Below are 16484 nucleotides of genomic sequence, written 5' to 3' on the forward strand. Positions count from 1 at the left end.
GCAGCATTAACTATAAAGACCTCAGCTTCAAATTCAGCAGTCTGCATCTCTTAACAAATCTCAGTCTCTGTGCATGTCATTTAATACAATTAATTGAAAAACAAAGGGTGGCCACAGTTTTGTGGCTTGTGCACCTTGACCACAAAATTGAGGGCTGCCTGTTTCAGGGCAGAGGTGAATAGAGCGGCTTGCAAAAATGGTTTGAATGCAGTTCTGGTCTTCCCCTTTGAAATGTCTAGTTCCTCCCATATACTGAAATTATTGCAACGAGCATTGCCCATTCCCTCACTTCATGCCACTGGCAGCTGCTGAATGGGCATGGAAACATATCTGAGATGATGTCAGAGCACATCATCTCTTTGAAGGTGACCCGGAAACTACAACTAATCCAGAATGCAGCAGCTAGACTGGTGACTGGGAGTGACCGCCGAGACCATATAACACCGGACCTGAAAGACCTACATTGGCTCCCAGTACGTTTCTGAGCACAATTCAAAGTGTTGGTGCAGACCTTTAAAGCCCTAAACGGCCTCGGCCCAGTATACCCGAAGGAGCATCTCCACCCGCATCATTCTGTCTAGACACTGAGGTCCAGCTCCGAGGGCCTTCTGGTGGTTCCCTCACTGAGGGAAGTGAGGTTACAGGGAACCAGACAGACGGCCTTCTCAGTGGTGGCACCCACTCTGTGGACCTCCCTCCCATCAGGTGTCAAGGAAATAAACAACTATCCGACTTTTAGAAGACATCTGAAGGCAGCCACGTTTAGGGAAGTTTTCGATGTTTGATGTTTTATTGTAATTTTAATATTTTGCTGGAAGCTGCTCAGAGTGGCTGGGTGGGGTACAATATATATACAAATATATTATTATTATTATTATTAGTAGTAGTAGTAGTAGTAGTAGTAGTATACTAGAAGTTAAGGGGAGCAGGGATTCAGGACATGTCTGCAGTTTTCAATGCCAAGCCCACATGTCTCATAAAATGGAGTTATGTTCTGAAGTGTATTGCTTTGTGATAGTTTTTTTTAAAAAAGGAGGAAGCTGGTCATTTTTAAATTATGTGATAATCTATTTTTGACGAGTTTCTGTAGAATGCCTTCTACTGCTTCTGAGACTGACTTTGGGCATCAAATACCTCATTGTAAGGAGGCAAACTTGGATGTTACATCAGTAGAGTGATCAGAAGTGGTCATAAAGGAGACACTATACTGTTACTGATTGAGTAACATTATACGGTTACCCCAATCTCTGTGGGATGGTAGCAAGATATTCCAGGGTTCTGAGCACTTAACCAGGGTTTGTGTTTCCTTGGGAAAATAACAACAACAACAACAACAACAACATCCGACAATGGAGGTGTGGCTTCCGATTGGTTGCAAGAGCGTCCTGCACTCAAGCGGAAGCCACGTTGGATGTTCGGCTTCCGAAAAACATTCAAAAGCCGGAGCATTTGTACTTGCGGGTTTTTGGCATTCAGGCGCCAAAACGTTTGAAAACGAAGCTGTTCAGGAGCTGAGGTTTGAATGTAACTTAAAGCAGTGCCATGCCATTTAAACAGTCATGGCTTCCTCCAGAGAATCCTGAGAACTGTAGTTGTTAGGAGACACCTATTCCCCTCGTAGAACCACTATTCCCAGCATTCCCTGGGAAGAGGAATTGGTTGTTAAGCCATTCTGGGAAATGTAGCTCAGAGAGGACGCAGGGACTGGCAGTCACTGATGCAGGAGGCAACCCAGACCGGAGGGCACCTTCGAGCCTGAAAGTGCAAACTGCAGCAGAGGCAAGCACAGTTTTCATGCAGGAATGAGAAAGGCTACCCCTGCTAACACTCCAGGTTCTCTAATCACACATATTAATAGTTACCGAAGCCTCCCTTCCCTTATACCTAGGCTTGCCATACGTCAGGAAAACTCCTGACATGTCCTGGTTTTCAGATGTAAGAATGGCGTCAGCAGCGGAAATAGCTCCAAAAGCTTAAAATCACTATTTTGGGTAAAGCTCAATAGTTTTGGGGTCTTCCTGAAAAAAAAAAAGCTCAACAACTTTGCGGGTGTCAGAAACTTTACTTTTGAAATATGGCAACCCTACTGGAAGGTCCTTGGATGGTTGCTCCTGAGAAACCAGGCCAAACTCCAGTCATTTCTTTAGTAGTTTTATTGTGCATACTATGTACAGTGCAGAGCTTAAAAGTTCATGTCTGTATCAACAGTCTGCAGAATCCAGGAGTGGCCCCTTCCGGTTCTGACCCCAACATAAGAGTTTCGGTATACGAAATCTCCGCCTCCCCTCTTTTCGTTTCACCCCTCTGCGTACTTGGGTCGACAGAAATAGCGTGTCTCCCTCCTTGCCCACTTAGCGAGAGGAGTGTAGGGTCTCTTCACCATCCCCAGAGCCTCGGCTCTCCAGCTCCTGAGCTGCCTGCCCCTCCCCACTGGAGACCTCGCTGCTCCCTCCGATGGACGAGGACTGGTCAGGTGGGGCTGAGGCTCTCTGTAGCATCCCGAGAGCCCTTCCACCACCCTGCGCTGAGCCAGGGAAAGTTCCCTGGCACCTACTTATGTTCTCCCAAGTTTATCCGCATTTGTGCAATAAGCCACACTGGCCCCATCACCATCCCTGTTCTTCAACTCAAGAGCTCAGTCAAGAGATGGAGTTGCAAAGCAAGAAATTCCTGGTTATTGAATCAGCCCTGGACTCACTGTAGGACCATAGGCCTCGGCCTCTCTTGTCTGGAAATACACAGATGATGATGATGATGATGATGATTTATAACCCGCCCATCTGGCTTGGTTTCCCCAGCCACTCTGGGGAATAAAACTGACTAACCTTTAAAAATTGTAAGAATTGCTGAAACAGTATACAGCACATGAAGCACACTGAGCACTCTAAAAGCACCACAAAACATAGACATTTATTAAAGTTTACCTCATCAAAGACTTCACCGCTGAGGAAGAGCCAGGTATTTCGGGAACAGGACGGTGCCTGAGCATGAAGGAGCGTGTTGGCCTAGGAGTTCCCTTTGTAGTCCGAGTACAAGTGCGGTACAAATCGTTCTCTACCATTTCGCCTTTAAACTCAAAGAGTGGGGAGTCTGGTGGAGTATCGGACAAGCTTTCCAGCTCTGAAAACTTCAAGCGCTCATCTCTGCCAGACTTCATTTCAGATGAAGAAAAGCCAGAGGACAGAAATGATGTTTCTTCCGGTGTGTTACCTGGCTGAAAATCGATGGCTTCTGAGTGCACTTTTTCGCTGAGTGAAAGGGGTATCTTTTTGGACATCACATTTTTCGCTGCATTCCTCGGAACAGAGGCAACATCTGTTGAGCATTTCAAGTCCTGACAGGATGAACTAGGAGAATCCAAACCTGAAGACACGTTGTCTTTGACTTCTAATGACTCATGGTCTGAAAGTTTGCTATTATTTTCATACGTGTAATTACTGCCACAAGCTTTATCGGCCCATTCGCTGGGTATCCAGCTTGTTTCACCGCCGTTTGGATTTAGGATGTGTGTGCTGGAACTGCAGCAAAATGACTGTGAGCAGCTATTTCCCAACTCTTCGGCATCATCAGTTTTCTGGCTTTCAACAGGCACAGATTTTTCGAGCATTTTTGCAAACATGACCTCCAACTGCTTGAGAATCCTTCTGCGGTGCCCAGTAGGAGTTATTCCAATTTGTTGAAGCACACTGTTGTTTATCCCCACGCAGTCTCGCAAAGCGTTATAGCCGAAGTCTTGGAAGTTCTGAAAGTATTGCCCCAGGTTGATGCTCACTAGGAATTCTTTTATATCCACATCAATGTCCCTGAATGACATACTGGCAACTTCATTCCTCACTTTCAGAGCTCCAAAACAGCATATAGTGCTATCCACACATATTCAGAAGTGAGATAAAATTCTTCTTTAAGCCCCCTGGACAGAATGAAATGTCTTCCACAAGCAGGAACGGCATATATAAATTCAACACACGCCTTCAAATCCTACAGCGCGCAGGGAGGAAAAGAATATATGTATTAGAAATGGTACTTCATAGTCCAAGTTCAGCACTTTTTTATTGCTATAAATAAAGAACAATCTCTTGAAGCCCTTTGAATGCTTTGGTTGTGGAGTACCTATCATTTATTTTGTGCCATTAGAATTTAAAAACAGATATCGGATATGTGCTACTTTTCCTCTTAACATTGGCTCCCAAAAGCTTGCACAATTATTGAAGAAAGCAACAAGAATGGAGTGAACGCTTGCAATTAACCATTCACCTGGTTGCCTGTGGCAAGGAGTTACCCTCTCCAAGCATTTCTAAATTGGAAGAAACTGAGTTCTCTTTTTCTTCCGACAGGCCCAGTCTTAAACAAACATATATTAAGCAGGGAGGCCAAGATGTGGAGAGGGAGTCTTTCGGAGATTTCTTAGATGGTTGCAACTAAGCAAAAGCTCACACAACCAAAAGAGCTGTACAGTGGTATCTCTGGTTACGAACTAAATTCGTTCCAGAGGTCCGTTCTTAACCTGAAACCGTTCTTAACCTGATGTGTTTTAATATTTGTTGGAAGCTGCCCAGAGTGACTGGGGAGACCCAGCCAGATGCATGGGGTACAAATAAATAAATAAATAAATAAATAATACCATTTTAGCTAATGGGGCCTCCCGCTGCCGCCGCACGATTTCTGTTCTCATCCTGAGGTAAAGTTCTTAATCCAAAATACTACTTCTGGGTTAGCGGAGTCTGTAACCCAAGGTGTTTGTAACCTGAGGTGTTTGTAACCCGAGGTACCATTGTATATGGCTTTCCTGTTCTCCTTGACTCCACTTCCTCTTAATATTATTATGAATTTGTTGATGCCAGACCAGTTTGTAGGTTGTGTGGGGGGTGGGGATTAAGCTGCATCTTCACAGATTCCATTGCTGTAATAGCCAGGATAGCTGGAGTGATGGGCCATTAAGAGAACAGAGAAAAGGGGGCTCTGTGCCAGGTGGTAAATGGGTGGGGGGAAGTACCTGAAATTTGTGTCTCCCCCCACCCAATATATATATATTATTTAAACCATGGGTAGGCAAACTAAGGCCCGGGGGCCGCATCCAGCCCTTCTAAATCCGGCCCACAGACGGTCTGGGAATCAGTGTGTTTTTGCATGAGTAGAATGTGTCCTTTTATTTAAAATGCATCTCTGAGTTATTTGTGGGGCCTTCCTGGTGTTTTTACATGAGTAGAATGTGTGCTTTTATTTAAAATGCATCTCTGGGTTATTTGTGTATCTGGTTGCTTTTTCTGCATCCTGATAACCGGATACAGTATATAGATGCTGTTGAGGAATGAAATGAAAATGCAGTAAACCATTAAAAATAACGAACAATCAGAGCACTATGTAAACACGACTGGTAGAGAAGCACTGTTGCACAACCTAGTGATGATAAACCAGGATGCTTTGATGTTGTTAGCTATCCGTCGTCAGCTGATAATTTCAATCCCATTGATAAACTTTCCTAGGCTACATAACCTCTTCACCCTGGCAGTGTGCAACTCCATCATACACATATGATAATGTCTTGTGCAAGGCCTCTTTGTGTGATTCTTAGTTAAAAAAAAAAATGAGGAAGGAGAGCTGTGCAGATCACAAAACACTGTTTCCTTGAAACATAGCTTTAATATACCCAAGAGTATACTTCTCAACTTTGCAAGGAATCTTATCCCACAACTGAAATGGCATCACTAGTTTAACATGAGACGCATATAACAAAAACCGCAGCTTATGTTTATATCTTGGCTTTCCACTAAAAAATTCAAGCTGGTGTTATTTCATTCTCCTATTTCATACCCTCCAACGTTTCTCCAATGAAAATAGGCAGTGCCTTTTTTCGTATTAAAAATGTTTAGGGGTACTCTCATTTTGACTCTAGAAAACCACCATTTTATAGTTCAAATCGGGGGAAATAGAAACAGTAAATGGTCAAAAGTACAAAGATTCACAAAATGTTTAGGGGTATGCATAGCCCCAGAAGAAAGCACTGAAAATAGGAATGTCCTATTCAACAACAACAACAACAACAACAATTTTATTATTTATACCCTGCCCATCTGACTGGGTTGCCCCAGCCACTCTGGGAGGCTTCCAACAGATATAAAAACATAATAAAACATTAAACATTTTTTTTATAAAAAGAAAACCCTTCCCTAGTATACAGAGCTGCCTTCAGATGCCTTCTAATGGTTGTATAGTTACTTATCTCGTTTAGAAGAAATCTGAAGGCAGCCTTGTATAGCGAAGGTTTTTATTTTTAATGTTTAATGTTTCATTATATCTCCATACCCTCCAGCACTTCTCTGCTGAAAATAGGGATGTCATAAGGAAAAGCAATGACAAACCTAGACAGCATTTTAAAAAGCAAAGACATCACCTTGCCGACAAAGGTCCGTATAGTTAAAGCTATGGTTTTCCCAGTAGTAATGTACAGAAGTGAGAGCTGGACCATAAAGAAGGCTGATCGCCAAAGAATTGATGCTTTTGAATTATGGTGCTGGAGGAGACTCTTGAGAGTCCCATGGACTGCAAGAAGATCAAACCTATCCATTCTTAAAGAAATCAGCCCTGAGTGCTCACTGGAAGGGCAGATCCTGAAGTTGAGGCTCCAGTACTTTGGCCACCTCATGAGAAGAGAAGACTCCCTGGAAAAGACCCTGATGTTGGGAAAGATATAGGGCACAAGGAGAAGGGGACGACAGAGGATGAGATGGTTGGACAGTGTTCTCAAAGCTACTAACATGAGTTTGGCCAAACTGCGAGAGGCAGTGAAGGATAGGCGTGCCTGGCGTGCTCTGGTCCATGGGGTCACGAAGAGTCGGACATGACTGAACGATTGAACAACAACAAGGAAAAGCAGGACATTCCAGGATCAAATCAGAAACTGGGATGGCTTCTGTAAATCCGGGACTCTTACTGGAAAATAGGGACACTGGGAGGTCTGCTATTTTATCCTCACAGCAACCCTGGGAGGGGTAGATTAGGCAGATAGAGGCTCAAGAATACCCAGTGAGCTTCACGCCAGAGTGAGAACGTGAAGCTGGGCATACATACATAAAAGGTAAAGGGACCCCTGATCGTTAGGTCCAGTCGCGGATAACTCTGGGGTTGCCATGTTCATCTTGCTTTACTGGCCGAGGGAGCAGGCATTTGTCCGCAACAGGTTCCGGGTCATGTGGCCAGCATGACTAAGCCGCTTCTGGTGAACCAGAGCAGTGCACAGAAATGCCGTTTACCTTCCCGCCGGAGTGGTATCTATTTATCTACTTGTACTTTGACGTGCTTTCGAACTGCTAGGTTGGCAGGAGCTGGGACCGAGCAACAGGAGCTCACCCCATTGTGGGGATTCAAACCACTAACCTTCTGATTGGCAAGCCCTAGGCTCTGTGGTTTAACCCACAGCACCACCAGCGTCCCATCATACATACATAGTCCTAGTCTAACACGCTGGCCTCTGATGACAGCCATGTGAAGCAACTTAGGCAGCACACACACACATGCTATCAAGGACCGACATGAATGTGCAAATGAGCTAGTTACAGGTAGGTAGCTGTGTTGGCTTTGCCAGTCGAAACAAAATAAAAAATAAAAAAAATCCTTCCAGTAGCACCTTAGAGACCAACAAAGTTTGTTCTGGGTATGAGCTTTTGTGTGGATGCAAGAACAAACTTAGTGCTACTGGAATTTTTTTATTTTTTTTATTTTGGTGCACATGAGCTATCATGAATCTAACACAACAGGCAGAACATGCTCCGAATTCACCTTCCACACAATGCCCTGTAAGGAGGGAGCAGATCTGAGTCACCAAATATTGTACGCGCATGTGTGAACCAGCTCTGCGTCTCCACTGAGGATGAGGCATAGGTGCCAGAGGCTGCCATACACCCACCTAAGAAACATTAAAAATATTACTCAGCAAGATTGCTGCTCCACCCATCTAACACACACACACACACACACACAAACATTTATAGAGTTCCTGGCACTAGTGCAGGAAAGGAATGACTTTATCAGTCCTTCCGGTGGAACTCAATTTCACACCATCCCACCCATGTAACTGAAGAGCATTTTATTCCCCTGGAAACATTTAGGACATTGCTTGCATAACGTATTTGCCAGCTCTGATAATCAGAGTCATTTGATTGGTAACCATGGCACCCGCCTTCTTTTCACCTCAGCCCCTCCCTAAGAAGAAAGCAAGTATTCAGCCTGCACTAATTCTCCTTCCCATGTTTTCAAGCTCAGCAAGCCGGCATCTTACTCATTACTTTTTTATAATGGATTTAAGAAAGTCGTGGAAAGAAGGCTACTGACTGAAATTAACCCAGCTTTACAGCTCTCAGTACGGCCTGCAGAGTTCCTAATGGCACCGTCTTGTCTGGCGATGCTTCGAAGAAAAGTTCAACGGTCCTTGAAAACATAGGGAAATGTGCTTCTCCAGTTGTGGGGTTCCCACAATATATAGGAACTCCCTATATATACGCAGGCAGGCAAACAGGCAGACTCGGCCCATTGTAAATTGCAATAATTTAACTAACAGAAGAAGAAGAAGAAGAAGAAGAAGAAGAAGAAGAAGAAGAAGAAGAGGAGGAGGAGGAGGAGGAGGAGTTCGGATTTGATATCCCGCTTTTCACTACCCGAAGGAGTCTCAAAGCGGGTAACATTCTCCTTTCCCTTCCTCCCCCACAACAAACACTCTGTGAGGTGAGTGGGGCTGAGAGACTTCAAAGAAGTGTGACTAGCCCAAGGTCACCCAGCAGCTGGATGTGGAGGAGCGGAGACACAAACCCGGTTCCCCAGATTACGAGTCTACCGCTCTTAACCACTACACCACACTGGCTCTGTTAATATAATGTTAACAGTGACAGGCAATGCAGCGTGAGATAAGGACATCCAACAGTCATGAGAAGGAAAAAAAAGGGAAATGTAACGTCTTATAAAGTGGAGAAGTCTTTCAACACAGATGAAAGCTAGATTTCACTTAAATGCGCTCAGGGGCCCTCAAACACAACAATACAGCTTTCAAAGCTGAAATTTATGTTCCTGCACCTATTCACATGAACAGGTTGAGGCCTGCTCCCAAGAGGTGCTAAAACCTGACTGTTGAAAGGTCCTTGCCAATAAGGTGAAGTTAGCAACCAGAAACTTTTTTAAAAAAAAGAAGAAAAGAAACAGTGTCAGTTATGCTTTGGAATGTGCCGTCCATTGGCAAGTAACACTTGAATGCAGAAGATGCTCCCAGACGTCAGCTAGAAACTCCCACTATACTTCTGCTGGTCTGATTCCTTGGTGATTGTGCAATGCAATGTGCATCATCTAGTTCTCATGTTGAGAAAATAAAGAGGAGCACAGTGCTCTCTATGCCAGCGGTACCACCACACATTATCTCTGACCACCACCATTTTCTTAAAACAAAAGCAAGAGGGAAAGGATTGGAAGATCTTCCATTTCAGCCCATTACCTGGAGCAGTGCAAGTACATACAGTGTTATGTTTTTGTATATGCTGGAAGCTGCCAAGAGTGGCTGGGGCAACCCAAACAGATGGGCGGGGTACAAAGAATAATAATAATAATAATAATAATAATAATAATAATAATAATAATAATTAAACTTCTGCCAGCCACACAAGGGCAATGACTTAAGACTCCACCATTCGTTCCATGTTACATTAAAGTAAGGTAGATGTCTCTAGGATAATCTGCAATGTGCATTTGACTATCTGACTTTTAGAAGGCATCTGAAGGCAACCTTGTTTGGGGAAGTTTTTAATGTTTGATGTTTTATTGTGTTTTTTAATATTTTGTTGGGAGCTGCCCAGAGTGGCTGGGGAAACCCAGTCAGATGGGTTGGGTATAAACAATAAATTATTATTATTATTATTATTATTATTATTATTATTATTATTATTGGTGAGGCAGCTTTATATTGCTTTGCTTAATTCTCCGAGAAAGGCTTTTGCTTCCAGGGTTTCCCAAACATGGGACTCCAGCTCTTTTTGGACTACAACTCCCATCATCCCTATCTAGCAGGACCAGTGATCAGGGATGGTGGGATTTGCAGCTCAAAAACAGCTGGAGACCCAAGTTTGGGAAACCCTGCTTTAGCCTAACAGAGCTGCTCCGCTGCCCTTAGACCACCCAACAAAACACCCTCCACCACCCATCGCAAGTCCTTGGGCCAACAGCTATCAGTGAGTGAAGCAACACTTGGGCTTCTATCAGTCCTCACTTGGTCACAGTGTTGGCAACTATCTGGGGACGTGTTAGTCACGCAGGTGACATTCAAATGCTGGCAGAGTGACTAACTCCCATGTCCATGTGACAAGTACACGAAGTAGAAAGGGAGTTAGGCAATCAGTCCAGAGAGCGACCCAAGCAGTTGACTGAGGGGGTCTAGTAGATTTTAGAGTTGCATACCATGCCATTGCAATCAGCTCTCCAAAATCACCCGGTTTAGCAGTATCCTATGTACAGTTGTTGAAAATTAGGACTGCTCAGTAAAACACACACAAGACTGGGAGCAGCCACCAGGACCATGTAACACCGGTCCTGAAAGACCTACCGGTACATTGGCTCCCAGTACGTTTCTGAGCACAATTCAATGTGTTGGTGCTGACCTTTAAATCCCTAAATGGCCTCGGCCAAGTATACCTGAAGGAGCAGGTAGGTAAAAACAATAAAGGACCCCTGGATAGCTAAGTCCAGTCAAAGGGGACGATGGGGTTGTGGTGCTCTTCTCACTTTCAGGCCAAGGGAGCCGGCGTTTGTCCACACACAGCTTTCCGGGTCACATGGCCAGCATGACTAAACCGCTTCTGGCACAACCGAACACCGTGATGGAAACCAGAGTGCACAGAAACACCATTTACCTTCCCACCACAGCATTACCTATTTATCTACTTGCACTGGCGTGCTTTTGAACTGCTAGGTTGGCAGGAGCTGGGACAGAGCAACGGGAACTCACTCCAACACGGGGATTCGAACCGCCAACCTTCCAATCGGCAAGCCCAAGGGGCTCAGTGGTTTAGACCACAGTAGCACCCGCATCCCTCTATACCTGAAGGAGCATCTCCACCCTGTCATTCAACCCGGACACCGAGATCCAGCACTGAGGGTCTCCTGTCTCTTCCCTCACTGTGAGAAATGAAGTTTTGTATATGTTGGAAGCTGCCCAGAGTGGTTGGGGCAACCCAGTCAGACGGGTGGGGGTACAAATAATAAATTACGATTATGATTATACTCTGGATAAGCAGTTCCCATTTCACATGTGTGGCCCCAGTAGTGAGGAGAAGAAAATGGGTGAATTCTTGGTTCAAACACCACAGAGACATCTATAGCATGGAATGATGCAGCCAGGAAAAGAGAAGAAGAAGAAGAAGAAGAAGAAGAAGAAGAAGAAGAAGAAGAAGAAGAAGAAGAAGAAGAAGAAGAAGAGTTTGGATTTGATATCCCGCTTTTCACTACCCGAAGGAGTCTCAAAGCGGCTAACATTCTCCTTTCCCTTCCTCCCCCACAACAAACACTCTGTGAGGTGAGTGGGGCTGAGAGACTTCAGAGAAGTGTGACTAGCCCAAGGTCACCCAGCAGCTGCATGTGGAGGAGTGGAGACGCGAACCCGGTTCCCCAGATAACGAGTCTACCGCTCTTAACCACTACACCAAGACACAAACTTCCCTGTTATCTCTGCTTAATGCCTTACAACATGGGCAGCAAATCTTTATATGCTGGCCACATGACCCAGAAAGCTCTCTGTGGACAAATGCCGGCTCCCTTGGCCTGAAGCAAGATGGGCATCACAACCCCATAAGTCGCCTTTGACTGGACTTAACCCTAGAGGAACATCTGCAAAGGGGTTGCTCCACTGGTCTCAGGACTGTCAGCAACCCAAAATATACACCTTTATTAAGGTGTTTATTAATAAAGGTCTTATTTTTCCCAAGAGAAAGAGCTTACAAGAACCACACGTTGCTGCAAGCTAAATACTGAGGTGTATTTCTCAATGAACAGGGTGCCTACAACAACGATGTGGGAGTTTTACCTACGTACCTGGGAATAAGCCTCATTCAGCTCAATGGGGCTTTATTCAGAGAAGAGCTGCCATGTGTACGGTTGCACTGTTAAGCATTTCCTCCGACTTTCAAAACAAGTCAAGGGGGCTGATATTTGTGGCCTCTGAGCAGGGCAACATGTGGAAGGAAATCCCAGGGAAACTAATCCCTGAAGAGGAACGAACAAGAATTAAAGAGACAGCTCCCTGTGAACAAGCAGCAACTCATCTCAAGAGTGGAGATTGCTTAAGGGCTGCCACAGTGTGCAGCAAAACTATAGGCTGAGCTCTCTATGTCCACTAATGAATGGTACAGGTTGACATACAAGTAAAAAGCTTTTTACTTCCCCTCCTCAAAGATAAGAAGAAGAATTTGGATTTGATATCCCTCTTTATCTCTACCCAAAGGAGTCTCAAAGCGGCTAACATTTTCCTTTTCCCTTCCTCCCCCACAACAAACACTCCGTGAGGTGAGTGGGGCTGAGAGACTTCAGAGAAGTGTAACTAGCCCAAGGTAACCCAGCAGTTGCATGTGGAAGAGCGGGGAAGCGAACCCAGTTCCCCAGATTACGAGCCTACCTCTCTTAACCACTACACCACATTGGCTCTACATAGATAGGATGTAGAAACAGCAATGCGGGGACTCAATAAAAAATATCACTCTGCACCATAGCTCTCAACTTTTCCCTTTTCTTGCGAGGAATCCTATTTGGAATAAGGGAATTTCCCTTTAAAAAAGGGGAAAGTTGACAGCTATGCTCTGCACATGCTCAAGAACACTTTCATATGTCCATACTGTATTCTTGCAGTGCCATAAGCAGGTGCCATGGCTGAGCCCTGGAGAACCACAAAATAAATTAAGCCCAGGCCACCATTAGCCAGTCAGAGCAGAACTGCGTTCACCTTTCAGATATACCAATTGCAACAAGTCTCCAAGAAGGCTGGAGAGACATGCTGCAACTTGCAAATCCTATTTGTTGTTACCTCACTGTCCAACGTGCAAATACCAGAAGCAGGAGCCGCCAACTTATTTTAATTGCCCCCGTTCCTCTATCTTTACCTTCACATAAGGAAAAGCTTCACCTGTTAGATTCCCAAAAGAAAGGTGGAAAATTCTACACATGAAGGGGCTCAATAAAAGTATATTTTAAGAAGGAAGCAGCTCTAGAAATCATTAAAATCTTGCTTTACAGTGCCTTTGAACTAAGCCATGAACTCTCAAGCTGCTTTCTTAACTTCAGCTTTTCCCTACAGTTTGGGGATAATCACAGCATCCTTCCTACCTTACAGGCTTGTTGTAAAACGTACTGATATTAGGTATGCAAAGAGCTTGAACTTTCTAAATCAAGCAGCTGTACTCCAAGCACAGTCAATAAAAGTAAACAGAGGACTCATTAGTGCGTGCAAATTTTGAGGGGGGAAATCCAGATTTTTATGTAGAAATCTAAATTTCCTATATTGCCCAATGGCTGCTAATCTATGGCTCATTTAACACTAATGGTTTTGCAATTCCGCACCACAAGAGTTGACTGAATCCCTCAGCCGTGCCCTAAATTAGACCATCTGCAACGACACTGTAAACAAGCTGCCGCTTCTCATTAACTGTGGCATTCGTCTCGTTAAAGTGAGCCACTTTTCACACCTTCCAACGAAAACGTAAGAATGTAAACGAGAAACGGAGGGGTTAGGTGAATGTTTTCCTCTGCGGCAATCCCACACGGGTTAAACGCAAGTCAGCATTTCCCGGGACAGAGGTTAAGGAAGTGGGTCGGATTCCAAGAAAACTCCCCAAACATGGGGGGGGGGGGCGAAGACTCGCTGCCAGAACAACCTGGCAGTGGTTTTTTGTTTTTCATTTCCCCTTTTTTCTTTCTTTTTAACTCAAGTTCACCCGCCCCTTTTTGGCAAACTTACCCCAAGAATTCGGATCCGGCAGGAAGCGAGGAGCTGAACTTTACGCTCGCTTTCTCTTCTTTCTTTTCCTTCTCTCCGCCACTCCTTCCTTCTGATTTGCTAGCTGGGCTTGGAGAGGCGCTCCTGCAAAGGGCTGGCTGGCCGGCCAGGCACGCAGGAGGTAGGCAGGCAGGTGAAGGCGGAAGAGGCACCTGGAGCAGCCGGACTGGAAGCGCAAAGGCTGCAGCGTCGCCAGGGCGCTCTCCTGCCCGCAGGGCCCGGAGGAGGCGGCGGGAGCAGCAGTGGCTCCTCCGCGGGGCGGTCTCGCTCGGCGGCGGAGGGAGGAAGCAGAGGGAAAGCGGAGGTTTTGCAAGCTGCAGAAAGTGTGCTTGTCCTGCCGCTTTCTTGCTGGCCCTGCTTCTGTTGTTCCAGCAGAATTTCTGCCTAGATACCAGGCAGAAATTCAATAGGTGAAGTCCCTAACCTTTTAGGTGAAGCGAGAAACTTTCTAACGCGGAGTAGGTGAACTTGACTAAATTATTAATTTTTTCAATTTAATCTTTATTGGTTTATAAACAGCATAGCTGTCAACTTTCCCCCTTTTTTAAAAGGAAATTCCCTTATTCCGAATAGGATTCCTCGCAAGAAAAGGGAAAAGTTGACAGCTATGAAATACATCTAGTCCACTTACAACACCAAAGCATTACAAGCAGACCACCACCTATACCAAAAAGGAGAGTATGTATCTCGAAAAGGAAACAATAAAGTTATTTTCTTCTCCGCCTGATGACTTCCGACCTCCTCTGCCCTCGGTCCTTTATTTCCTTGTTAACTGCATCTGTTTCTCAATAAACTTAACCAATATTTCATGCTGTTTATATTCTTTTTAACTTGAATTATTACAAGAGGCAGTCAAAGCATATTAAAGATTTGACGTGGGGACAATGTTCTTTTAGATAATAGGAACTTGACTAAATTAGGTCCTTTTATGTTCAAGAGGACTGCATCCAGTTCTGGGTGCCACAATTTAAAAAGGATATGGAAAAAGGCTCGAGTCAAGGTTTCAGTGTATCTGAAGAAGTGTGCATGCACACGAAAGCTCATACCAAGAACAAACTTAGTTGGTCTTTAAGGTGTTACTGGAAGGATTTTTTTTTTTCCTTTCTGGCTTGAGTCAAGGGTCTGCGAACCAAGCCTTTTGAGGAATGGTTGAGGGAGCTGGGCATATTTAGCCTGGCAAAGAAGAGACTTACGTGAGATATTCTTCTGGGAATTATAGGGATAGAACTACCTAAACTGTACAGAAACTTAATTCATGTATGCTACCAAAGCGGCAAGAATGTTACTTGCCCCAAAACAGAAAGAAGCAGCAAAGGAAGAATGGATACAAAAACTTATGGAATATGCAGAAATGGCGAAACTTACCGGAACAGACTGATCACCGAAGAATTGAGGCTTTTGAATTATGGTGCTGGAGGAGACTCTTGAGAGTCCCATGGACTGCAAAAATATCAAACTTATCCATCCTTAAAGAAATCAGCCCTGGGTGCTCACTGGAAGGGCAGATCCTGAAGTTGAGGCTCCAGTACTTTGGCCACCTCATGAGAAGAGAAGACTCCCTAGAAAAGATCCTGATGTTGGGAAAGATGGAGGGCACAAGGAGAAGAGGACGACAGAGGATGAGATGGTTGGACAGTGTTCTCGAAGCGACTGGCATGAGTTTGGCCAAACTGCGGGAGGCAGTGGAGGATAGGGGTGCCTGGCGTGCTCTGGTCCATGGGGTCATGAAAAGTCGGACACGACTGAACGACTGAACAACTACAACAACCGGAACAGTAAGAAATCAAGATGACAAACTTTTTATAAAAGAATGGAAATGGTTTATTGAATATTTGCAGATAAATTGTAAAGAGCATTGGCAGGATTGTTGTAATAACCTGCAGTTGATAAGAGTATATATTTAAAGAAGATGAACAAATGAGTAAACTAAGTTAATTTGGATATGCAGAATATATTAAAAATAAATTTAAGGAACCGCAGAAAAAGGGGGAAGGAAGTCAAGTTTTGAAATGTCAAGATGATTGTAAAATCAGTGAAATGTATAAACCTGAAAAGTATTTTTTTTAAATGAAATCATATTTTATACACATTTGGATGAATGAATGAATCTGTATGGTCACAAACCAATACAATTATGATGCAAACATTTTTTTTAAAGAGATGATAGCGATCTTCAAATATCTAAAGAACTTTCACATGGAAAATGGAGCAATTTTGTTTTCTCCAGCTCTGGAGGCTAGGGCTTGAACCAAGAGCTCCAAGGTTTTAAGGCACAAGAAAGGAGATTCCGACTAAACATCAGGAAAAACTTTCTGACATTAAGAGGTGTTTGACAGTAGAACAGACTCCCATGAGAAGTGGTAGACTCTCCTTCCTTTTTAAGCAGAGGTTGGATGGCCACCTGTCTGTCATATTCCTACATTGCAGGGGGTTACAACCAGTGTTTTCTTCTGGGAGGATGCAGGGGGAT

At 44.4% G+C, this 16484-nt stretch overlaps 1 protein-coding gene across 1 annotated transcript in view; it reads right to left on the reverse strand.

The window, feature by feature from the left end:
* ARAP2 (ArfGAP with RhoGAP domain, ankyrin repeat and PH domain 2) overlaps positions 1 to 14359 on the reverse strand; it is a 122776-nt gene extending 108417 nt beyond the window's left edge. Inside the window, exons 1-2 of the mRNA XM_033159986.1 lie at positions 13976 to 14359; positions 2925 to 3978 (exon numbers count right to left, since the gene is read on the reverse strand). Of these exons, the coding sequence (XP_033015877.1) occupies positions 2925 to 3814 (890 nt within the window). The 5' untranslated portion in view covers positions 3815 to 3978; positions 13976 to 14359. The remainder of the gene's footprint in view (positions 1 to 2924; positions 3979 to 13975) is intronic.
* Positions 14360 to 16484: the final 2125 nt, after the last annotated feature.

Source organism: Lacerta agilis, chromosome 9 (assembly GCF_009819535.1).
Source record: "Lacerta agilis isolate rLacAgi1 chromosome 9, rLacAgi1.pri, whole genome shotgun sequence".
Taxonomy (NCBI): Eukaryota; Metazoa; Chordata; class Lepidosauria; order Squamata; family Lacertidae; genus Lacerta; species Lacerta agilis.